The sequence below is a fragment of the Anolis sagrei genome, chromosome 4 (genome assembly GCF_037176765.1).
Source record: "Anolis sagrei isolate rAnoSag1 chromosome 4, rAnoSag1.mat, whole genome shotgun sequence".
NCBI lineage: Eukaryota > Metazoa > Chordata > Lepidosauria > Squamata > Dactyloidae > Anolis > Anolis sagrei.
Window position 1 is genome coordinate 6050593 of NC_090024.1, and position 25746 is coordinate 6076338.

Below are 25746 nucleotides of genomic sequence, written 5' to 3' on the forward strand. Positions count from 1 at the left end.
AGATGGATTAGGAATCAGCTGGTTTTCCGTGTAATAGGCAAGAAGAACACCAAGAGCTTCGGAAAGCTCCAGGCCCACAGCCAGGATTTTGATTCAGGGGGTGCCGAGTTTGATTCTGGGTGGGGGGTTAGTTTGATTTTGGGGGGGGGGGGGGATGCTGAGGATCTACCCTGGCAAACCTTTTGTATCACTATCCCAATACCCCCATGCATATGGGATGTATTGAGCATGGTGATCAGATCATGATATGAATAAACATAAGGCCTTCTTGCAGACCACCCTGAGAATTTCGGCTACATGCCTTCACCATTTCAAAGCTCTCTGCTTGGATGGTGATGGCACAATCGTCAGCATAGATGAAACTCTCTATCCCTTCTGGCAGTGGCTAGTCATTTGTGTACATGTTAACAGAGATGGAGCAAGCATGTTCCTCTGAGGCAGGCTGTTCTTCTGCTATAAAACAGGAGCCTTTTGTTGAATTCCAGGGCCAGAGAAGCAGACGACGAAAACAGAAGAACACCTATATGTGTGCGTGTGTGTGTGTGTGTGTTCAGGCATGGGCAAACTTTGGCCCTCCAAGTATTTTGGACTTCAGCTCCCATAATTCCTAACAGCCTCAGGCCCTTTCATTTCCCCGCTATCGGCTGTTAGGAATTGTGGGAGTTGAAAGCCAAAACAATTGGAGGGCCAAAGTTTGCCCATGTCTGGTTTGCACTGCCATATAATCCAGTTCAAATCAGATCATCTGGATTTTATATAGCAGTGTAGAAGCAGCCCTAGATAATCCAGTTCCATGCAGTTAATTTGTATCCTGAAACTGGATTATACGGCAGTGTAGATCCAGCCACAGTCCTTAAAACCTCATTGAGTCACCGATAGTATAGTTAATCTATATAAATAAAAATGTAATGTTCGTTTGTGGGATTAACAGAACTCAAAAACCACTGGACAAATTGACTCCAAATTTGGACACATGACACCTAACAATCCAATGTATGTCCTTCACTCAAAAAAAAAAAAAGATTTTGTCATTTGGGAGTTGTAGTTGCTGGGATTTATAGTTCACCTACAATCACAGAGCATTCTGAACTCCACCAACGATGGGATTGGGTGAAACTTGGCACACAGTTCTCCCATGACCAACTGAAAATACTGGAAGGGTTTGGTGGGCAGTGTCCTTTGGTTTTGGAGTTGTAGTTCACCCACATCCAGAGATCACTGTGGACTCAAACAATGATGGATCTGGACCAAACTTGGCACGGATACCCAATATGCCCAAATGTAAACACAGGTGGAGTTTGGGGAAAATAGAATCTTGACATTTGGGAGTTGTAGTTGCTGGGATGTATAGTTCACCTACAATCACAGAACATTCTGAACCCCACCAACGATGGAGTTGGGCCAAACTTGGCACACAGTTCTCCCATGACCAACTGAAAATACTGGAAGGGTTTGGTGGGCAGTGTCCTTTGGTTTTGGAGTTGTAGTTCACCCACATCCAGAGATCACTGTGGACTCAAACAGTGATTGATCTGGACCAAACTCTTACACAAATACTCAATATGCCCAAATGTGAACACTGGTGGAGTTTGGAGAAAATAGAATCCTGACATTTGGGAGTTGTAGTTGCTGGGATTTATAGTTCACCTACAATCACAGAGCATTCTGAACCCCACCAACGATGGGATTGGGTGAAACTTGGCACACAGTTCTCCCATGACCAACTGAAAATACTGGAAGGGTTTGGTGGGCAGTGTCCTTTGGTTTTGGAGTTGTAGTTCACCCACATCCAGAGATCACTGTGGACTCAAACAATGATGGATCTGGACCAAACTTGGCACGGATACCCAATATGCCCAAATGTAAACACAGGTGGAGTTTGGGGAAAATAGAATCTTGACATTTGGGAGTTGTAGTTGCTGGGATTTATAGTTCACCTACCATCACAGAGCATTCTGAACCCCACCAACGATGGGATTGGGTGAAACTTGGCACACAGTTCTCCCATGACCAACTGAAAATACTGGAAGGGTTTGGTGGGCAGTGTCCTTTGGTTTTGGAGTTGTAGTTCACCCACATCCAGAGATCACTGTGGACTCAAACAATGATGGATCTGGACCAAACTTGGCACGGATACCCAATATGCCCAAATGTAAACACAGGTGGAGTTTGGGGAAAATAGAATCTTGACATTTGGGAGTTGTAGTTGCTGGGATTTATAGTTCACCTACCATCACAGAGCATTCTGAACCCCACCAACGATGGGATTGGGTGAAACTTGGCACACAGTTCTCCCATGACCAACTGAAAATACTGGAAGGGTTTGGTGGGCAGTGTCCTTTGGTTTTGGAGTTGTAGTTCACCCACATCCAGAGATCACTGTGGACACAAACAATGATGGATCTGAACCAAACTTGGCACGGATACTCAATATGCCCAAATGTGAACACTGGTGGGTTTTGGAGAAAATAGAATCTTGACATTTGGGAGTTGTAGTTGCTGGGATTTATAGTTCACCTACCATCACAGAGCATTCTGAACCCCACCAACGATAAAATTGGGCCAAACCTCCCACACAGAACCCCCATGTGGGCCACAGCAACGCATGGCAGGGGACGGCTAGTAATAAATGAATTAATAAAACAAACATTCAAAGACATGCATATTGAAAACAGACTGGAAGTAATAGAGACAAATCCAGAATAAGGGATTCACATGGTTTAATTTTTTATAGTTTCTTGTACAGTATTAGAAACATATACATATCTATGTTTGTTAAAATGAATCTCATATATATATATATATATATATATATATATATATATATATATAAATGAGTCTGTGGTAAAGAGGGCAAAAGTTATTAATACGAAAGACCATCTAAGCAAGGAGAGGATGCAGCAGTTTGCTTTTCCCTTGGCCTACTGGGAATTGCAAGAATATTCTCCAAAGAGGAAGATGGAGAGAGAAACCGGGACGCTTTCAAAGCATCTGCACAAGTGGGACGGCAGAGGATTAATAGGGATTGTCGCTACCAAATTTGGACAACTGGAGGATAGGAAAACACTGTCTGGCTTCCCCTGTGAAATGCATAAGACCTAGTGTCAACATAAGGCACAAAGAAGGGACTGTTGGCGCCAGGAAGATTCAGTGCATTGGCTCACATCCGTTTCTGCCTTTGGACAAAGGGTTTGCGTGAATTACGAGCCGTTGCTCTGGAGGCTGGTGAGCAGCGAGTACAGCTTTTCGGTCACAGCAACCTGAGGAAGGATAAAACGTGCAAGAAGTTGTGAATCGAGCAATATCAAACAATTATTTATTTATTGATTTATTTAAAAGTTTTGTGTACCGGCCTTCTCACCTCTCTTGAGGGACTCAGACCGGTTTCCAACCATAATATCACATACAGTCAATAAAACATCATAATACGTATTACAGTAAAACATTAAAACAGCAGTCATCGCTAATAGTCAACATGGATTTATCAAAAACAAGTCATGCCAGACTAATCTGATCTCTTTCTTCGATAGAGTTACAAGCTGGGTAGATGCGGGGAATGCCGTGGATGTAGCGTACCTGGATTTCAGGAAGGCCTTCGACAAGGTCCCCCATGACCTTCTGGCAAACAAACTGGTCCAATGTGGGCTAGGCAAAACTACGGTGAGGTGGATCTGTCATTGGTTAAGTGGACGAACACAGAGAGTGCTCACTAATGCTTCCTCTTCATCTTGGAAAGAAGTGACAAGTGGAGTGCCGCAGGGTTCCGTCCTGGGCCCGGTCCTGTTCAACATCTTTATTAATGGCTTAGATGAAGTGCTAGAAGGCAGGATCATCAAGTTTGTAGACGACACCAAATTGGGAGGGATAGCCAATACTCCAGAGGACAGGAGCAGAATTCAAAACGATCTTGACAGATTAGAGAGATGGGCCAAAACTAACAAAATGAAGTTCAACAGTGACAAATGCAAGATACTCCACTTTGGCAGAAAAAATGAAATGCAAAGATACAGAATGGGGGACAGTGCCCGGCTCGAGAGCAGTACGTGTGAAAAAGATCTTGGAGTCCTCGTGAACAACAAGTTAAACATGAGCCAACAATGTGATGTGGTGGCAAAAAAAGCCAATGGGATTTTGGCCTGCATCAATAGGAGCCTAGTGTCTAGATCCAGGGAAGTAATGCTACCCCTCTATTCTGCTTTGGTTAGACCACATCTGGAATATTGTGTCCAATTCTGGGCACCACAATTCTAGAGAGATATTGACAAGCTGGAATGTGTCCAGAGGAGGGCGACTAAAATGATCAAGGGTCTGGAGAACAAGCCCTATGAGGAGCGGCTTAGGGAACTGGGCATGTTTAGCCTGAAGAAGAGAAGGCTGAGAGGAGATATGATAGCCATGTATAAATATGTGAGAGGAAGCCACAGGGAGGAGGAGGGAGCAAGCTTGTTTTCTGCTTCCTTGGAGACTAGGACGCAATGGAACAATGGCTTCAAACTACAAGAGAGGAGATTCCATCTGAACATTAGGAAGAACTTCCTGACTGTGAGAGCCGTTCAGCAGTGGAACTCTCTGCCCCGGAGTGTGGTGGAGGCTCCTTCTTTGGAAGCTTTTAAGCAGAGGCTGGATGGCCATTTGTCAGGGGTGATTTGAATGCAATATTCCTGCTTCTTGGCAGAATGGGGTTGGAATGGATGGCCCATGAGATCTCTTCCAACTCTTTGATTCTATGATTCTATGATTCTGTAATTACAATCAATAACTATAATGGTCAGTCGTCACACTAAAATCGTTGCTCATCATCCTCGATCCATATCTCAGGGTGTTGGCTCACTCGTCGAATGCCTGTCTCCATAACCACGTCTTCACCTGTTTCCTAAATGTCAGGATAGACGGGGCGGTTCTGATCTCCAGTGGGAGAGAGTTCCAGAGTCGAGGGGCCACCACCGAGAAGGCCCTGTCCCTCGTCCCCACCAGCCGCACTTGCGAGGCCGGTGGGACCGAGAGCAGGGCCTCTCCAGACGATCTTAATAATCTTGATGGTTCATAGGAGAGAATACGTTCGGAGAGGTAAACAGGGCCGGAGTCGTTTAGGGCTTTATAGGTTAACACCAGCACTTTGAATTGTGCTCGGAAGCTAATTGGCAGCCAGTGGAGCTGGTGTAACAGTGGAGTGGTGTGGTCCCTGGACCCAGCACCCGTTAGTAGTCTGGCTGCCGAGCGTTGGACTAGCTGCAGCTTCCGGGCAGTCTTCAGAGGCAACCCCACATAGAGAGCGTTGCAGTAGTCTAAACGGGATGTAACCAAAGCGTGGACCACCGTGGCCAAGTCAGACTTCTCAAGGTACGGGCGCAGCTGGCGCACAAGTTTTAATTGTGCAAAAGCTCCCCTAACCACCTGTTTTAAACAACTGCTTTAAAACAACACATCACATTAAAAAGCCCCCTTTTCTTGTAAAACAATACTTAAGGTGGAATCATAGTGCTATAGAATGAAAAGGCCCTCATGCTAGCTCTAACACACAAATGCATGCTGATAGCGGACAATGGGAGTTGCAATACCATACATCTGGAGTGGATCACAGCACTCTCGACCACATCCTCCAAAAAATTGGGTGCCCTAACAAATTTGTGAACATCCTGTGGCTCCTCCACAATGACATGATGGCCACAGTTTTGGACAGCAATGCCTCCCAAAGTGACCCATTTAAGGTGGAATCAGGTGTCAAACTGGGATGATGTGTTATTGCCTCTACTTTATTTTCCATCTTCATCGCTATGATAATTCACCTTGTTGATGGGAAGCTTCCCACCAGAGGGAAATCATCTATCGGACAGATGCCAAGCTGTTTAACCTCAGCAGACTGAAAGCCAAAACCAAGGTTACAACTACATCTGTTATAGAACTCTGGTATGCTGATGACAACGTCGTCTGTGCGCATTCAGAAGAAAGACTTACAAGCCATTCTAAACATCTTCACAGAAGCATACGAGAAGCTCGGCCTCTCATTGAACATCGAGAAAACCAAAGTGCTCTTCCAGCAGTCACCAGCCAATCCCTCTCCAATGCCAGAGATACAGCTTAATGGTGTAACATTAGAAAATGTGGACCATTTCCGCTCTCTTGGCAGCCACCTCTCCACAAAAGTCAACATCAACACCGAAATACAACACCGCCTGAGCTCTGCGAGCGCAGCGTTTTTCCGAATGAAGTGTTTGAGGACCGGGGCATCCGTAGGGAGACCAAGAGGCTTGTTTATAAAGCTATTGTCCTTCCAACACTGCTATATGCCTGTGAAACGTGGACTGTCTACAGACGTCATACACAACACCTGGAAGGATTCCATCAGCACTGCCTCCGAAAAATCCTGCAAATCTCTTAGGAAGACAAGCGGGCAAATGTCAGCGTGCTGGAAGAAGAAGCAAAGACCACCAGCATTGAAGCGATGGTCCTCCGCCATCAACTCTGCTGGACCAGCCACGTTGTCTGGATGCCCGCCCACCGTCTCCCAAAGCAGTTGCTCTACTCTGAACTCAAGAACGGAAAACGGAATATTGGTGGGCAGGAAAAATGACTGAAAGACGGGCTCAAAGCCAACCTTAGAAACTCTGGCATAGACACTGAGAACTAGGAAGCCCTGGTCCTTGAGCAGTCCAGTTGGAGGTCAGCTGTGACCAGCAGTGCTGCAGAATTTGAAGAGGCACAAATGGAGGGCGAAAGAGAGTAGGGTATCTTATCCAGATAGAGAGGTCTAGTCCATACCTGGTAGGGCTCTGGATCCTGGAGTCTCTTATGGATAGGGTTGAGCTTATCTAAGGAGGCCTGGGCATGAGCCTTGATCTCTGCAAGGCTGGGGAGAGGCTGGCAAACCTTCACGGAGGGAAAAGAAGAGGAGAGGAAGAGTTAACAAAAGTTATTCTATGTAAACCAAGGACCAGTGGGGCATCTATACCAGGCATGGGCCAACTTTGGTCTTCCCTCCAGGTGTTTTGGACTGCAACTCCCACAATTCCTAACAGCCGGTAGGCTGTAAGGAATTGTGGGAGTTGAAGTCCAAAACACCTGGAGGGAAGACCAAAGTTGGCCCATGCCTAATCCATACTGTCAACTGCATCAAATGGATTTTGTTCCCTACCTGGCCATCTTTGAAGTACAACCGGTGCAAGGTTTCTACTGCGGATGGAGTCACTTTCCTGGCTTCTTTGGTTCTTCCCAACAGCCGGAATGCGATCTCTTGGCCGGCCTTCGGAGGCGGCTCTTTTTCCAGTGCCATCAAGTCCATGCAAGGGAATCCTGCCAATAATAATAATAATAGTAATAATAATAATAATATTTTCATCATTGCTATGATCCCTCTGTCAACAACCTTACAAAAAACAAACCTCAGCTATCAAACATCCAAGAATCTCACAACATTTCACCTCTGTTGTACATGGATGACCTGAAGCTGTATGGAAAAACCGAAACTGAAATCCAATCTCTGACTAACACTGTCCAAATCTTTAGCACGGATACTGTCGCAACTCAGGATAGATTCACCTTGCTCAAAACACCACCACACACCGAGGTTTTGTAGCTTGTTGAAGAAAAAGCAAAATCATAAACATAGAAATAACGTTGTAAAAGTTCAATAGCCAAAACAGAGTCTTAAATGCAAAGGCAAAGTTTCCAAGATCCAAAGGCAAGTATAATCCATTAGCATTGGTTAAACAAGATTCCATGGCAGCATGACAAGGTCCCCAAAAACCAAGATCAAAACCAAAGTCCCAAAGAGCTAAAAGCTTTCCCCAAAAGTTGAGGCAATTCCAGAGAAGTTAACAGGGTGTAAGCAGCATTGCACTGACAAAGGATAGACTTCAATCGGATCGTTAAATATGTTTCCCTAGCATGAAAGCATTATGTTGACCTTGAACTTCCCGTTTGTTGGCAAGCCGCTCACTTCGGCGTACCCTTAATTGCAAGCGGTCCTCCCTAATCAAATCTCCATCACCTTCAAGGCCGGATAACTCATTATCCTGGGACTGGTCATTGGAACTTGTGCCACAAAACCATCTGCCTGCGACAAAGAACTGGTGGGATCACAAGCCGGGAAAAGTTACAGAAAATGAACACGTCAAGCTACTCTAGGACTTCCGGATTCAGACAGACAGCACAATACTTCTGACCTCACGATTGTGTTAAAAAACAGAGTGTGGATCATTGATGTCACAATCCCAGGTGACAGCAGGATTGAAGAGAAACAACTGGAAAAGCTGACATGATATGAGGATTTAAAGATTGAACAGCAAAGGCTCTAGCACAAGCCAGTCAAGGTGGTCCCAGTGGTGATCGGCACAGTGGGTGCAGTGCCTCAAGACCTTGGCCTGAACTTAAACACAATCGGCGCTGACAAAATTACCATCTGCCAGCTGCAAAAGGCCACCTTACTGGGATCTGCACGCATTATCCACCGATACATCACACAGTCCTAGACACTTTGGAAGTGTCCGACGTGTCATCCAATACAACAGCCTGCAGAGTGTCTGCTGTGGACTCATCTTGTTGTGTTTCAAATAATAATAATACTACTACTTTATTTATATTCCGCCCTTCTCCCCTGGGGACTCAGGATCTAAGGGAGTTCTGTACATGCAAAATGGGCTCCTGTATCTCACCAGCCGCATCCCACAGCCTATAGACCACCTTGCTTCCAGGGAGGGTCATCTTCTCCTCGTCTTCCGTCACCTTCAGCCTGGGACAGCCATTCACTTCCACCAACTAAGGAAGGAGAGACAAGGCGGTTAAGAATGGAAGTAGCCTGACTTTCCTGGTCTGCAACTAATGCCAAACTACATACCCTACCATCCTCTTTTGGGGATCAGGATGATGGAAATCATTTAGTTTAGGGAAACCCGTTGTGAGTTATGTCGTTTGCCCAGGTGTTGATGAACTATGCCTTGCCATTTGTGAGGAATGTTGAGAGTTACTACGGAACTTGGAAAAAGTCCGTGTGAAAAGGATCTGGGAGTCTTAGTAGACTCCTCACAGTCTCCTTAGTAGACTCCTCACAGGCTAAACGTGAGTCAACCATGTGATGCAGCAGCTAAAAAGGCCAATGCGATTCTAGGCTGCATCAATGGGAATATTATTTCTACAGCAGTGTTTTTCAACCTTCCTAATGCCACGACCCCTTAATACAATTCCTTATGTTGTGGTGACCCCCCCCCCCCAAACATAAAATAATTTTCGTTGCTACTTCATAACTGTATGTTTCGCTACTGTTATCAATTGTAATGTAAATATCTGGGGTATTTTCCTTGACTGAACCAAATTTGGCACAAATACCCAATACAAGGGGCTGACCAAGGGCAAGATGGATGGATGGCATCCTTAAAGTGACTGGACTGACCTTGAAGGAGCTGGGGGTGGTGATGGCCGACAGGGAGCTCTGGCATGGGCTGGTCCATGAGGTCACGAAGAGTCGGAGACGACTGAACGAATGAACAACAACAACACCCAATACACCCGAGTTTGAATACTAGTGGGGTTGGGGGGGGGGGGGGGTTGATTTTTACATTTGGGAGTTGTAATTGCTGGGATTTATAGTTCACCTACAATCAAATGACATTCTGAACTCCACTAACAATGGAATTGAATCAAACTTAGCACTCAGAACTTCAATGACCAACAGAAAAAACTTTAAGGGTTTGGTGGGCATTGACCTTGAGTTTTGGAGTTGTAGTTCGCCTACATCCAGAGATCTCTGTGGACTCAAACAATGATGGATCAGGACCAAACTTGGCATGAATACTCAATATGCCCAAATGTGAATACTGGTGGAGTTTGGGAGAAATAGATCTTGACATGCTGGGATTTATAGTTCACCTATAATCAAAGAGCATTCTGAACCCCACCAACAATAGAATTGGGCCAAAGTTCCCATACAGAAGCTCCCGGTGGAGCAGTGGGTTAAAGCACTGAGCTGCGGAGCTTGTTGATCGAAAGGTCGCAGGTTCGATTCCGGGGAGCGGCGTGAGCTTCCGCTGTCAGCCCTAGCTTCTGCCAACCTAGCAGTTCGAAAACATGCAAATGTGAGTAGATCAACAGGTACTGCTCCGGTGGGAAGGTAACAGCGCTCCATGCAGTCATGCCGGCCACATGACCTCTTCGGCTTAGAAATGGAGATGAGCACCACACCCCAGAGTCAGATATGACTGGACTTAATGTCAGGGGACTACCTTTACCTCCCATACAGAAACCCCATGACCAACGGAAAATGCTGCATTTTCTGATGGTCTTCAGCGACCCCTCTGACATTCCCTCGCGACCCCTCCATGGGTCCTGACCCCCAGGTTGAGAAACACTGGTCTAGAGCAAGGGAAGTAATAGGCTGGACCTACACAGCCATATACTCTATATCAGGGGTCCTCAAACTTTTTACACAGAGGGCCAGGTCACAGTCCCTCAAACTGTTGAAGGGCTGGATTATAATTTGAAAAAACCGTGAATGAATTCCTATGCACACTGCATATATCTTATTTGTAGTGCAAAAAAGCACTTAAAAACAACACAATAATTAAAATGAAGAACAATTTTAACAAATACAAACTTATTAGTATTTCAGTGGGAAGTGTGAGCCTGCTTTTGGCTGATGAGATAGAATTGTTGTTGTTGTTGTTGTGTGCTTTCAAGTTGTTTCAGACTTAGGTTGTCCCTGGGTGAGGGCCGGGTAAATGACCTTGGAGGGCCGTATCCGGCCCCCAGGCCTTAATTTGAGGACCCCTGGTCTAATTAGTCTATCCTTCACTCCCTCTGTCCTCAAACCTAATCTGGCTTCACGGGAAAACTCATGAAGGCCGTTTCACGAGGGAACTGAAATCTTCACTTTCTGTAGCTTGGGAATGAGCACGAGAATCCCAAACAACGGCCACCTCAGCCTGCAATTCTCTCTGATTCCTAGCTGTTGTAATAGAGTCTGTTAGCAACACTGCAACTGGTAGTAAGGGTGCTAGAAGAGGGAAAAGGAGTGCTCAAGAGTTAGATGAGGAGCAACAGAGGAAGAGGATCCAGGAGATACTTATGTCACCCATTGATGAAGATTCCTTCGAAGACCTTAATTTGAGGACCCCTGGTCTAATTAGTCTATCCTTCACTCCCTCTGTCCTCAAACCTAATCTGGCTTCATGGGAAAACTCATGAAGGCCATTCCGCAAAGGAATTGAAATCTTCACTTTCTGTAGCTTGGGCCATAGCTTGAGGACCCCTGCTCTATATTGTCAGATCAGATAATCCACATTATCTGCTTTGAACTGGATTATGTGAGTCTACATTGCCATATAAGCCCGTTCAAAGCAGATGATCTGGATTTTATATAGTAGTATAGAACACAAGCCGAATGTAAGTCAACAGCTAAAAAAGCCAATGGAATTCTAGGGTGCATCAATGGAAATATAGTGTTTAGACTAGAGCAAGAGAAGGCTGGATCTACATTGCCATATAATGCAGTTTGAAACTACATAGTCAGTGTGAACTCATCTAATGCAGTTCAATGCAGTACAGATCCAGCCATAGTCACACTCAGTTCTGCTTTGCTCAGACTTCACTTGGAATGATAATCTTGTGTCCAGTTCTGGGCAAAGCAATTCAAGAAGGATATTGGCAAGGTAGAAGGTGTCCAGAAGAAAGGAATCCAACCCTATAATTCTATTATTCTATCTGGAAGCAATACAGTCATGCTTTAGGGTCAAACAGAACTATAGGAAAGGGTCAGTTTTGGAGAACTGCACAGAAACCTACTCTAGAACCCAGCAAAAGAGGACCGAAGCATCTTTCATGCCGGACCAAAAGCACATTATTGAGAACACTGTTCTGTGCCAATGTCACAGATGACCAGTCAAAGAAACATGGTTACAGGTAAGCAACCCATTCTTCTTGCTTGCATGCTGGTCGCCACTGCCAGAAGGGGCAGAGAGTTTCATCTATGCTGATGATAGTGCCATTACTGCTCAAGCAGGGAGCTTTGAGATGGTTGAACAGAAGCTCTCCGAAGCTCTAGGTGCTCTTACTGCCTATTACAGGGGAAACCAGCCGATCCCCAACCCATCCAAAACACAGACATGTGCCTTTCATCTCAAGAACAGAGAAGCATCCCGAGCTCTGAGGATCACCTGGGAAGGAATCCCACTGGAGCATTGCAGCGCACCCAAATACCTGGGAGTGACTCTGGAGTGTGCTCTTACCTACAAGAAGCACTGCCTGAACATCAGGCAAAAAGTGGCTGCTAGAAACAATATCATACGAAAGCTGACTGGCACAACCTGGGGATCACAACCAGATACAGTGAAGACATCTGCCCTTGCGCTATGCTACTCTGCTGCTGAGTATGCATCCCCGGTGTGGAACACATCCCACCACACCAAAACAGTGGATGTGGCTCTTAATGAGACATGCCGCATTATCACAGGGTGTCTGCGCCCTACACCACTGGAGAAATTACACTGCTTAGCCGGTATTGCACCACCTGACATCTGCCGGGAAGTAGCAGCCAATAGTGAAAGGACCAAGGCAGAGACATCTCCAGTTCATCCCCTGTTTGGGTATCAGCCAGCACGTCAACGACTTAAATCCAGACATAGTTTTCTAAGATCTACAGAGACACTCGCTGGAACACCTCAGCAAGCGAGAGTCCAAAAGTGGCAGGCTCAAACCCAGAACCTCAACCAATGGCTGAAACCAAATGAGAGACTCCCCCCTGGGCACACAGAAGACTGGGCAATTTGGAAGGCGCTGAACAGACTGCACTCTGGCACCACGAGATGCAGAGCCAACCTTAAGAAATGGGGCCACAAAGTGGAGTCCACGATATACGAGTGTGGAGAAGAGCAAACCACTGACCACCTGCTGCAATGCAACCTGAGCCCTGCCACATGCACAATGGAGGACCTGCTTGCGGCAACACCAGAGGCACTCCAAGGGGCCAGATACTGGTCAAAGGACATTTAATCAACTACCAAGCTTGCAAACTTTGTGTTTTGTCAGTTTGTTTGTTTGTTAAAAAATGCAACGCAACTGTTCGGTCTGCTCCTGACACGATAAATAAATAAAACAGATGACTACATGGTCACAGGTAAGCAAGCCATTCTTTACCTTGTAGACGCAACCTAGAGAAGGCTGCAGGGGGCACGTCACCAGGTGGGTCCCCACGCCGATCATGTCGATCTCGTTCCCCTGGAAGGGTCACAGCAAGACAGCAGCATGAGTCCTCCATGCGTGATGTTGGCATCATTAAGCATTTACACTGACCAGCAAATAGTTTGATATGGGGCTTGGAGTTGAGCACCATTTTTTTTCTGCTAGGCATACTCAAAATTATACAGAATATTAAATATGAGAGATACTCAACCTATGTATATACTAACAGCAATTTAGATCTCCAAGTGCTGTGCATTGGAAAGATTCCTGCTGCAAAGCAGAGTAAACAGTGTTAACCAAATGGACCGACAGATCCACCCAGTTTAAGTAATGTGCTTTGTTTTCCCTCATGGTCATCTGTCGGAAGGGCTTTGATTGTGCTTTTCCTGCACAGCAATAGGGGGTTGGACTAGATGACCCCTGGGGTCTCTTCCAAGGCCATGAGCCTATGAACTTGCCAAGAAAGCCCCATGAGATGGTCCCCTTAGGGTCACTATAAGCCAGAAAGGACTTGAAGGCACACAACAACACATCTCTATAAATAAAAATGTAATGTTAGTTTGTAGGATTAACTTAACTCAAAAACCACGGGACGAATTGACACCAAGTTTGGACACGATACACCTACTAACCCAAGGAATGACCATCACTAAAAAAAATGACTTTGTCATTTGGGAGTTGTAGTTGCTGGGATTTATAGTTCACCTACAATCAAAGAGCATTCTGAACTCCACCAATGATGGAATTGAACCAAACATGGCACACAGTTCTCCCATGACCAACAGAAAACACTAGAAGGGGTTGGTGGGCATTGACCTTGAGTTTGGGAGTTGTAGTTCACCTATATTCAGAGAGCACTGTGGACTTGAACAATGAAGGATCTGGACCAAACTTGGCACAAATATTCTATATGTCCAAATATGAACACAAATGGAGTTTGGGAGAAATAGACCTTGACATTTGGGAGTTGTAGTTGCTGGGATTTATAGTTCACCTACAAAGAGCATTCTGAACTCCACCAATGATGGAATTGGACCAAACATGGCACACAGTTCTCCCATGATCAACAGAAAACACTAGAAGGGGTTGGTGGGCACTGACCTTGAGTTTGGGAGTTGTAGTTCACCTATATTCAGAGAGCACTGTGGACTTGAACAATGAAGGATCTGGACCAAACTTAGCACATATATTCTATATGTCCAAATATGAACACAAATGGAGTTTGGAGGAAATAGACCTTGACATTTGGGAGTTGTAGTTACTGGGATTTATAGTTCACCTACAATCAAAGAGCATTCTGAACTCCACCAATGATGGAATTGAACCAAACGTGGCACACAGTTCTCCCATTACCAACAGAAAACACTAGAAGGGGTTGGTGGGCATTGACTTTGAGTTTAGGAGTTGTAGTTCACCAATATTCAGAGAGCACTGTGGACTCAAACAATGGTAGATCTGGACCAAACTTGGCATAAATATTCCATATGCCAAAATGTGAACACAGATGGAGTTTGGGGGAAATAGACCTTGACATTTTGGAATTGTAGTTACTGGGATTTATAGTTCACCTACAATCAAAGAGCATTCTGAATCCCACCAATGACACAATTGGGGCAAACTTCCCACACAGAACCCCCATGAGCAACAGAAAATACTTGAGGCCATCCAGTCCAACTCCTTCACCAGGGTAAGAAAACATAATCAAAACCCTCCTGACAGAGAGCCATTCAGCCATAGCTATAGATAGATATATATGATTCTCACACACATGGATATAGTATCATAGATTTGAAAGGGACCCCTAAAGAAGGGCAATGATATGTTGCATGTTCCAGAGCAGGCAAACCAGACACTCTCCACATCAACACTGACAAAGAAACAACAAGAAATATTGTTTACCCACAAGCAGAAAGAAATTATATTAGAAATCAACACTTTCTCATTACTTTATTTTCCAGATCAACAAACTGGGCCACAGCAATGCCTGGCAGGGGACAGCTAGTCACTCATAAAAACACTGCAAAACACAGTGGAAGGGACTTAAAAAGCCAAAAAACAAAAAATACATGCACAAAACCACATATATACACGACACACATATATACAGAAATATATACAGAAATATATACACATGTATGCACACACAAAACACATATACACAGAAAGGGGGAAGGAAGGAAGGAGAGAAAGAGGGAAAGGAGGAAAGGAAGGAAGGAAGGAAGGAAGAGAAGGAAATAAAAAGTGAAAGAAGGAAGGAAACAGAGGGAATGAAAGAAAGAGCGAGGGAAGGAAGGAAGAGAGAAGGAAGGAGAGAAAGAGGGAAAGAAAGAAAGAAAGAAAGAAAGAAAAGAGGTAGAGAAGGAAATAAAAAGTGAAAGAAGGAAGGTAAGAGAGGGGAAACTAAAGAGAAAGAGGGAGGGAAGGAAGGAAGGAAAGGGAGAAGGAAGGATGGAACCAGAAAGAAAGAAAGAAAGAAAGAAAGAAAGAAAGAAAGAAAGAAAGAAAGATAGAGAAGGAAATAAAAAGTGAAAGAAGGAAGGAAAGAGAGAGGGAACGAAATAGAGGAAAAGGGAGGGAGAGAAGGAAGGATGGAACCAGAAAGAAAGAAAGAAGAAAGGAAGGAAAGAGAGAAGGAAGGATGGAACCAGAAAGGAAGGAAGGAAGGAAGGAAGGAAAGAAGAAAGGAAGGTAGAGAAGGAAATAAAAAGTGAAAGAAGGAAGGAAAGAGAGAGGGAACGAAAGAGAGAAAGAGGGAGGGAGGGAAGGAAAGAAACAAGTAGTGAAGAAAGAAGAAGGGAAAGAAAAAGAGGGAAGGGAGGAAAGGAAGGAGAGAAAGAAAGAAAGAAAGAAAGAAAGAAAGGGAGGGAAGGTTGGCCACAGCAACACGTGGCGGGTACAGCTAGTATGTTATAAATTATTTATGTTTTTCTATGGATTGCTTGTTCAATTATTATTATTATTTGAATTGTTGCAATACATATTTAAACTGGTGTAAACGTCGTGTAAACTGGTTTGAGTCCCATTTTAGGTGGGGTATAAACCAAATAAATAAACAGCGCAGTGTAAACAATAGATCCATCCTGTTCCAAAATGCAGGCTATGATGTAGGATTGTATAGACCAGGTATGGGCCAACTTGGGCCCTCCCTCCAGGTGTTTTGGACTTCAACTCCCACAATTCCTAACAGCCTACCGGCTGTTAGGAATTGTGGGAGTTGAAGTCCAAAACACATGGAGGGAGGGCCCAAGTTGGCCCATGCCTGGTATAGACTCACTGCATGCATATATGTCGCTCTCCGATTGTGTACAACGAAAAACGTACTTCGGCAGAGAGTTCCTCGAGGCTCTGCTCGCTGACATCATTACTCACAGCGATGGGAACGTTTTCAAGCCAAGGGACCTGAAAGCTGGAAGATAAGAGATTGGGGTCAAAAAGGAGGAGACGCCTTCCACACAGCCCTGCGTTATCAATGTCCACAACCCACAGCCTTGGCAGAGGGAGGGCATTTCCGGTCTCCATCCCCACCAAGTTCCACTCAACGGTACCGGCTGTTAGGAATTGTGGGAGTTGGAGTCCAAAGCACCTTTGCTATGCCTGATACAGGGGAATCTCCACGATATATGATGATTCAATTGGACAAATGAGGCTCAAGACTAAAATCACGACATGAGTTCGAAGTCAGCCCGGGTCAGAGTAAGCTCCCAACCATTTGCCTAGCTTGCTGTTGACCTTTGCAGCCCGAAAGACAGTTGCCTCTGTCAAGTAGGAAATTTAGGTACCACTTATGCAGGGAGGCTAATTTAACTACCGTATATACTCGAGTAAGCTACCAACCATTTGTCTAGCTTGCTGTTGACCTTTGCGGCCCAAAAGACAGTGGCATCTGTCAAGTAGGAAATTCAGGTGCCACTTATGCAGGGAGGCTAATTTAACTACCGTAGGTACTCGAGTAAGCTACCTACCATTTGTCTAGCTTGCTGTTGAATTTTGCAGCCCGAAAGACAGTGGCATCTGTCAAGTCAGAAATTATGCTGGAAGGCTAATTTAACTACCGTAGATACTCGAGTAAGCTACCAACCATTTGTCTAGCTTGCTGTTGACCTTTGCAGCCGGAAAGACAGTGGCATCCGTCAAGTAGGAAATTTAGGTAACACTTATGCAGGGAAGCTAATTTAACTACCGTATATGCTCGAGTAAGCTACCAACCATTTGTCTAGCTTGCTGTTGACCTTTGCAACCCCGAAAGACAGTTGCCTCTGTCAAGTAGGAAATGTAGATACCACTTATGCAGGGAGGCTAATTTAACTACTGTAGATACTCGAGTAAGCTATCCACCATTTGTCTAGCTTGCTGTTGACCTTTTCAGCCCAAAAGACAGTTGCATCTGTCAAGTACGAAATTATGCAGGAAGGCTAATTTAACTACCGTATATACTCGAGTAAGCTACCCACCATTTGCCTAGCTTGCTGTTGACCTTTGCAGCCCGAAAGACAGTTGCATCTGTCAAGTAGGAAATTTAGGTACCACTTATGCAGGGAGGCTAATTTAACTACCGTATATACTCGAGTAAGCTACCAACCATTTGTCTAGCTTGCTGTTGACCTTTGCAGCCCGAAAGACAGTTGCATCTATCAAGTAGAAAATTATGCAGGACGGCTAATTTAACTACCATATATACTCGAGTAAGCTACCCACCATTTGTCTAGCTTGCTGTTGACCTTTGCAGCCCGAAAGATAGTTGCCTCTGTCAAGTAGGAAATTTAGGTACCACTTATGCAGGGAGGCTAATTTAACTACCGTATATACTTGAGTAAGCTACCAACCATTTGTCTAGTTTGCTGTTGACCTTTGCAGCCCGAAAGACAGTTGCATCTATCAAGTAGGAAATTTAGGTAACACTTATGCATGGAGGCTAATTTAACTACCGTAGATACTCGAGTAAGCTACCAACCATTTGTCTAGTTTGCTGTTGACCTTTGCAGCCAGAAAGACAGTTGCATCTGTCAAGTAGGAAATTTAGGTATCACAGAGGCTAATTTAACTACCGTATATACTCGAGTATAAGCCGACCCGAATATAAGCCGAGGCACCTAATTTTGCCACAAAAAACTGGGGAAAGGTATTGACTCCAATATAAGCCGAAGGTGGGAAATATAGCAGTGAATGGTAAATTTCAAAATAAAAATAAATACCAATAATATTACAGTAATTGAGGTATCAGTAGGTTAAATGTTTTGGAATCTTTACATAAAACTAATGTAAGATAAGACTGTCCAGTTCTGATTCAACCATCAATCTGACCTTCTTCCATGTAAATGTGCTTACGGATCCTTCCAATAATAATAAAGGGAGTAAAATAATAAATGTAATAATAAAAATAATAATAAATGTAATAATAATAGAGTAAAATAACAAATATAATAATAACAATAATAATAAAGTCGCCCATGGGTTGAGAAAAGCGGTATACAAATTTATTAAGTAAATAAATAAATAATAAGAGTAGAATAATAAATGTAAATAAATAGAGTAAAATAATAAATTTAATAATAACAATAATAATAAGGTCGCCCATGGGCTGAGAAAGGCGGTATACAAATATAGTAAGCAAATAAATAAATAATAGAGTAAAATAATAAATGTAAATAAATAGAGTAAAATAATAAATGTAATAATAATCGAGTAAAATAATACATGCAATAATAACAATAATAATAAAGTCGCCCATTAGTATTTACTACAAATATAGTAAATAGATAAATAAATAAATAAATAATATAGTAAAATAATAAATGTACTACTACTAATAATAAATAGAGTAAAATAATAAATGTAATAATAGTGGAGTAAAAAATAAATGTAATAATAACAATAATAATAAAGTCACCCATGGGCTGAGAAAGGCAGTATAAAAATATAGTAAATAAATAAATAAATAATAGAGTAAAGTAATAAATGTAAATAAATAGAGTAAAATAATAAATGGAATAATAATAAAGTAAAATAATAAACATAATAATAACAATAATTATAGAGTCGCCCATGGGCTGAGAAAGGCAGTATACAAATATAGTAAGTAAATAAATAAATAACAGAGTAAAATAATAAATGTAATAATAATAGATGTAATAATAAAAAATGTAATAATAACAACAATAATAAAGTGGCCCATGGGCTGAGAAAGGTGGTATACAAATATAGTAAGCAAATAAATAAATAATAAAGTAAAATAATAAATATAAATTGAGTAAAATAATAAATGTAATAATAATAGAGTAAAATAATAAATGTAATAATAACAATAATTATAGAGTCGCCCATGGGCTGAGAAAGGCGGGATACAAATATACTAAATAAATAAATAAATAAATAATAGAGTAAAATAATAAATGTAATAATAATAGAATAAAATAATAAATGTAATAACAACAATAATAATAAAGTCGCCCATGGGCTGAGAAAGACAGTATACAAATACAGTAAATAAATAATAGAGTAAAATAATAAATGTAATAATAATGATAATAATAAAGTCGTCCATGGGCTGAGGAAGGCGGTATACAAATATAATAAATAAATAAATAAATAGTATGGTAAAATAATAAATGTACTACTACTTATAATAAATATAGTAAAATAATAAATGAAATAATAATAGAGTAAAATAATAACAATAATAATAAAGTCACCCATGGGCTGAGAAAGGCGGTATACAAATATAGTAAATAAATAAATAAATAATAGAGTAAAATAATAAATGTACTACTAATAATAATAAATAGAGTAAAATAATAAATGTAATAATAATAAAGTAAAAATAAATGTAATAATAATAATAATAATAAAGTCACCCATGGGCTGAGAAAGGCGGGATACAAATATAGTAAATAAATAAATAAAGGAGTAAAATAATTAACGTACTATTACTAATAATAAATAGAGTAAAATAATAAATGTAATAAAATAATAATAGTGTAAAATAACATAAATGTAATAATAATAAATATAGAAAAATAATACATGTAATAAAAATGAAACAGAAAAATAATAAACAACCTTGAGTATAAGCAGAGGGGAGCTTTTTCAGCCTAAAAAAGGCGCTGAAAAACTAGGCTTGTACTCGAGTACATACAGTAATTTACAATGCCATAAAAATCTCCAGCAGCGTGCAAAAGAATGAGGAAGTACTCCATCGGTGTCACAAGTGGACAGTGAAGCAACAGCTCCCCCGGTGGCTGGAATTCGAGCATACCCTCATGAAGCTGGAAAGTTAAATAGCCTCTGTGTGTCAGTCTATATATGTTGTGTGTCTATGGCATTGAATGTTTGCCATGTATATGTGCATTGTGATCCACCCCGAGTCCACTTCAGGGTGAGAAGGGCGGAATATAAATACTGTAAATAAATAAATAAATAAATAAGACTCACTGCTCGCTACAAATCCGGAAAACACGCCGTATCTCGACGGACTGCTTGGCCAAGTCCCCGCTGTCCAGGCGCAGCCCAATGGCTCGATATCCCAACTCATTCAGAGCCAGGGCAACAGCACAGAAGTTTGGGATGCCACTCCTGTGAAGACACAGAGAGCCGTGAAGAAAGAACCGTGGTCAAATGAAGTCCGAAGTCGAAGAAAGTTGCGAGGTTCCAAAGTCCAGGAGGCAGCACCACATTGGTGTCCAGCTTGTCCAGTTGGACTGAGAATGCATCCACATCAGTGCCAACATTCCCCACCAACCCTGCTTCACCATAGCAGTCACATCTGCTCAAGTTGCTCTGTATGTTCCTTGCTGATTGCTTGGGCTGCCCATTTTGTCCCCAGGAGATGTGTCTCCAAGGGCCAGATTCCCACAGGGAGCTCCTTAGCCAACAAGGAGCAGCAGTGACATGAGAATAAGAAAATGCGGTGGTGACATGGGGACTGTGCCGTTGCGCCTGGGGGCTATAGCTCTTAGTGAAAGAGGCATGGACATGACATCTTTTCCCAGGGGATTGCTTCTTGCCCTCCTTTAAGGAAACTGGAACTCCCAAGGACCAAAACACTGTAGATAACTCAAAATAGGTTTTATTGTTCACAAAGAGTTATCTCTTTAAGGCAATAAGCTGGAAGTTTCAAAGGGGTGAAGGAAAACATACATTACAGTCTCAGGTCCCTCTTTCTCAATGGCTGTGAATGCCGGAGCAATCCACAACCCCAGTCCAAATGGCCTATGTTTGAAGACACAAAGTCTTCCTCTGGTGCCAAAAGAACTGGTTAGAAGGCGCTTGAGACTTCCCAACGTCGTTCAGGTTGATCTGAACACGAAGCATAAGTCTCAAGGGTAAGAACCTCAGAATTGGTGCTGAGAGGTAACTTAATCAGGGGCTTTTAGAGCCAAGTCTCTTACTCACGTCCATCTGGTAGAAAATCTGATGGTGGAATGAAAAAGGGAAGCACTCCCCTCTTCCAGGAAGAGGTGGAGCCAAACAATTGAGTTGAGAAAGCAATTCAACTGGTGCAAACAACATTGATTGACAGCTATAAATAACCGATCAATCCAACTATACATAGGCAGGATTAAGCATGATACAACAATTTAAATCTTGCAACTAACAATTATATGGATGGATGGTGATGAACAACGATTTTATTGTGACGACTTGGCCATTGTAATTATATGATTGTATTTTTGGTATTTTAATGTGTTAGTGTATTATGGAATCTGATGTTTTTAAATGATTGCTTGTGATATTATTGTTGAAAACCGGCCTGAGTCCCTCCACGGAGGTGAGAAGATAAATAAAGTTCTAAATAAATAAATAAATAAATAATACATATAGGTGGAGCCACTTGCGCTATCACAGGGACAATCCAGCTGACGGAGCAGATACCAAACTGTGGTTTGCGGGACCTTAGGATTATGCAAAAGCATCATAGGAGGGTCTGCAAAACATCTTTAAATTCTATTGCCGAAAGCTTTCGTGGCCAGAATCACTAGGTTGCGCTGAGTTTTTCGGGCTTTATGACCGTATTCCGGTAGCATTCTCTCCTGACATTTTGCCTACATCTGTGGCTGGCATTTATTTATTATTTTATTTATCTACAGTATTTATTTACAGCCGGTAAACAGTCCCCACTTATTAGTTCTAATGCCCAGTACTCTTTGGACTGTTCCTTTGGGGATTTTTCCAGTGTGGGTTCCTTTGAAACAAAACACCCTGTACTTTTGCAAACTTCATCAAAGTTGGCTGATAATGCCTCCTACTTGTTTCTCAGGATCCCGAGTTTTGGCGCTGGTTTTGCCAGCACTCGGTAACTGAGTTTGCCATTGAAATGCTTTGAGAAATCATTATTTCGCCTTGTCCGTTTGGGAGCGGTGCCCGTCGTGAGCCAAGGCTGCCAACCACCCGGCTCCTGAGTCGCTTTCTTTGAAGGGCACAAAACAGAAATCAAAGCAAGTCCTGGATTCCCTGCTTAGTAATCCATTCAAGGTTGGAAGGGAGAGGTGCCAAGCAAAGGTCAATGGCTTGCTTTGCCAACGCATAACCTTTTCCCACCAGCTCCCTTTCCCTGCTTGGCATCAAATCCCTTGTTTTTCCCTTTCGCGCTGTAGGACTTTATGGCAGGTTCCCAAGGAAAAAGGAGTCTCTCTGTTGGTCTGCCTGCTGCTCTTGCTTTACTCATTTGCATTGGAATTCAACCCCATACTTCTCAAGTTTGCAGTCCTCAATGAGGAACAGTTAGCTTTAGAATAGGCTAAGGCAATCTCTTCTTCCCCCAACTCAGGAATGACAGGTGGAATGCATCTATTCGTTCTCTTCTCTCTCTTTCTGCTCTCGTTCTGATTGGTTGTGTAATATGGAAACTTTGCAGATGCATGCCTTTGTTTCAGACTTTGGCTTGCAGGTATCGGTTTGCAGGTATGGGCAAACACAGGCGCAAGGCTGGATGCGGCCCCTTGGGCCTTTTTTCTCAGGCCCTCCTCTCTCACACCATACTTCCTTCGCTCTTTCCTTCCTTCTTCCCTCCCTCCCTCCTTCCCATCCTTACCTCCCTCTTTCTCCTTGTCTCCCGCCTTCCCTTTCACCCTTTCATCCTTCCTTCCCTCTCTCCCTCTTCCTTCCTTCCTTCCTTCCTTCCTTCACTTTTGCTTTCCTTCCTTCTCTCTCCCTTCCTTCCCTCCCTCTTTCTCCCTCCTTCCATTCCCTTCCACCCTTTCGTCCTTCCTCCCTTCTCTCTTTCCTTCCTCTCCCCTTCCTTCCTTCCTTCCTTCCTTCCTTCCTTCCTTCCTTCCTTCCCTTTTCCTTCTCTTCCTTCCATCCTTCCCTTCCACCCTTTCATCCTTCCTTCCCTCCCTCCTTCCTTCCCATCCTTACCTCCCTCTTTCTCCTTCTCTCCCTCCTTCCCTTCCACCGTTTCATCCTTCCTTCCTTCCCTCTCCCTCTTCCTTCCTTCCCTCTCTTCCTCTTCCTTCCTTCCTTCACTTTTGCTTTCCTTCCTTCTCTCTCCCTTCCTTCCCTCCCTCTTTCTCCCTCCCTCCATTCCTTTCCACCCTTTCGTCCTTCCTCCCTTCTCTCTTTCCTTCCATCTCCCCTTTCTTCCTTCCTTCCTTCCTTCCTTCCTCCCTTCCTCCCTCCCTTCCCTATTGCGTTTCCTTCTCTTTTCCTTTTTCCTTCTCTTCCTTCCATCCTTCCCTTCCACCCTTTCATCCTTCCTTCCCTCTCTTCCTCTTCCTTCCTTCCTTCCCTTCCTCTTTCCTCTCTCCCTCCCTTCCCTCCCTCTTTCTCCCTCCCTCCATTCCCTTCCACTCTTTCGTCTTTCCTTCCTTCTCTCTTCCCTTCCTTCTTCCCTTCCTTCCATCCATCCTTCCTTTTGTGTTTCCTTCCTTCTCTTTTCCTTTTTCCTTCTCTTCCTTCCATCCTTCCCTTTAACCCTTTCATCCTTCCTTCCCTCCCTCTTTCCCATCCTTACCTCTCTCTTTCTCCATCTCTCCCTCCTTGCCTTCCAACCTTTCGTCCTTCCTTCCTTCCCTCTCCCTCCCCCTTCCTTCCCTCCTTCCTTCCTTCCCTCCCTCTTTCCTCTCTCCCTTCCTTCCCTCCCTCTTTCTCCCTCCCTCCATTCCCTTCCACGCTTTCATCCTTCCTCCCTCCTCTCTTTCCTTCCTCTCCCCTTCCTTTCTTCCTTCCTTCCTTTTTGCGTTTCTTTCCTTCCCATTTCCTTTTTCCTTCTCTTCCTTCCATCCTTCTCTTCCACCCTTTCGTCCTTCCTTCTCTCTTCCCTTCCTTCTTCCCTTCCTTCCATCCATCCTTCCCTTTTGTGTTTCCTTCCTTCTCTTTTCCTTTTTCCTTCTCTTCCTTCCATCCTTCCCTTCAACCCTTTCATCCTTCCTTCCCTCCCTCTTTCCCATCCTTACCTCTCTCTTTCTCCATCTCTCCCTTCTTGCCTTCCAACCTTTCGTCCTTCCTTCCTTCCCTCTCTCCACCTTCCTTCCCTCCTTCCTTCCTTCCCTCCCTCTTTCCTCTCTCCCTTCCTTCCCTCCCTCTTTCTCCCTCCCACCATTCCCTTCCACCCTTTCATCCTTCCTCCCTTCTCTCTTTCCTTCCTTCTTGCCTTCCTTCCATCCATCCATTCATCCATCCTTCCTTCCCTTTTGTCTTTCCTTCCTTCTCTTTTTCCTTCTTTCCCTTACTTCCTTCCATCTTTCCCTTCCACACTTTCATCCTTCCTTCCCTTTTGTCTTTCCTTCCTTCCCTCTTTCCTCCCTCTTTCTCCTTCTATCCTTCTCTTCCTCCCTTTTGTCCTTCCTTTATTCTCTCTTTCCTTACTTCCCTTTTGTCTTTCCCTTCCTTCTCTTTTTCCTTCCTCTTTCCCTTCCCTTTCATCCTTCCTTCCCTTTTGTCTTTCCTTCCCTCTGGTGGAGTTTGGGGATTAACAGAACTCAAAAACCACTGGACAAATTGACACCAAATTTGGACACAAGACACCTATCAGGCCAATGTATGTCCTTCACTAAAAAAAATATTTTGTAATTTGGGAGTTGTACTTGCTGGGATTTATAGTTCACCTACAATCACAGAGCATTCTGAACCCCACCAACGATGGGATTGGGTGAAACTTGGCACACAGTTCTCCCATGACCAACTGAAAATACTGGGAGGGTTTGGTGGGCAGTGTCCTTTGGTTTTGGAGTTGTAGTTCACCCACATCCAGAGATCACTGTGGACTCAAACAATGATGGATCTGGACCAAACTCTACACGAATACCCAATATGCCCAAATGTAAACACTGGTGGAGTTTGGGGAAAATAGGCCTTGACATTTGGGAGTTGTACTTGCCTGGGATTTATAGTTCACCTACAATCAAATCACATTCTGAACCCCACCAATGATAGAACTGTGCCAAACTTCCCACACAGAATCCCCAGGACCAGCAGAAAATACTGTGTTTTCTGGTGGTCTTTGGTGACCCATCAGACAGTCCCTCGTGACCCCCCACCAGGGGTCCCGACCCCCAGGTTGAGAAGCGCCTCAACCAATTCAACATAGTTTGTGGCAGTGCCAAAAACAAAGTTTCTGTAGTGTAGCAATTACTTTCAAAGTAA

General features: G+C 43.5%; 1 protein-coding gene across 1 annotated transcript in view; it reads right to left on the bottom strand.

Moving 5' to 3' along the window:
* Nucleotides 1-2703: 2703 nt before the first annotated feature.
* The window catches only part of NAPRT (nicotinate phosphoribosyltransferase), a 46581-nt gene continuing 23538 nt past the window's right edge, over nt 2704-25746 (bottom strand). The window contains exons 7-13 of the mRNA XM_060775979.2: nt 20596-20736; nt 16489-16573; nt 13123-13203; nt 8652-8754; nt 7133-7290; nt 6760-6867; nt 2704-3260 (exon numbers count right to left, since the gene is read on the bottom strand). Coding sequence (XP_060631962.2) covers nt 3201-3260; nt 6760-6867; nt 7133-7290; nt 8652-8754; nt 13123-13203; nt 16489-16573; nt 20596-20736 — 736 coding nt within the window. The 3' untranslated portion in view covers nt 2704-3200. The remainder of the gene's footprint in view (nt 3261-6759; nt 6868-7132; nt 7291-8651; nt 8755-13122; nt 13204-16488; nt 16574-20595; nt 20737-25746) is intronic.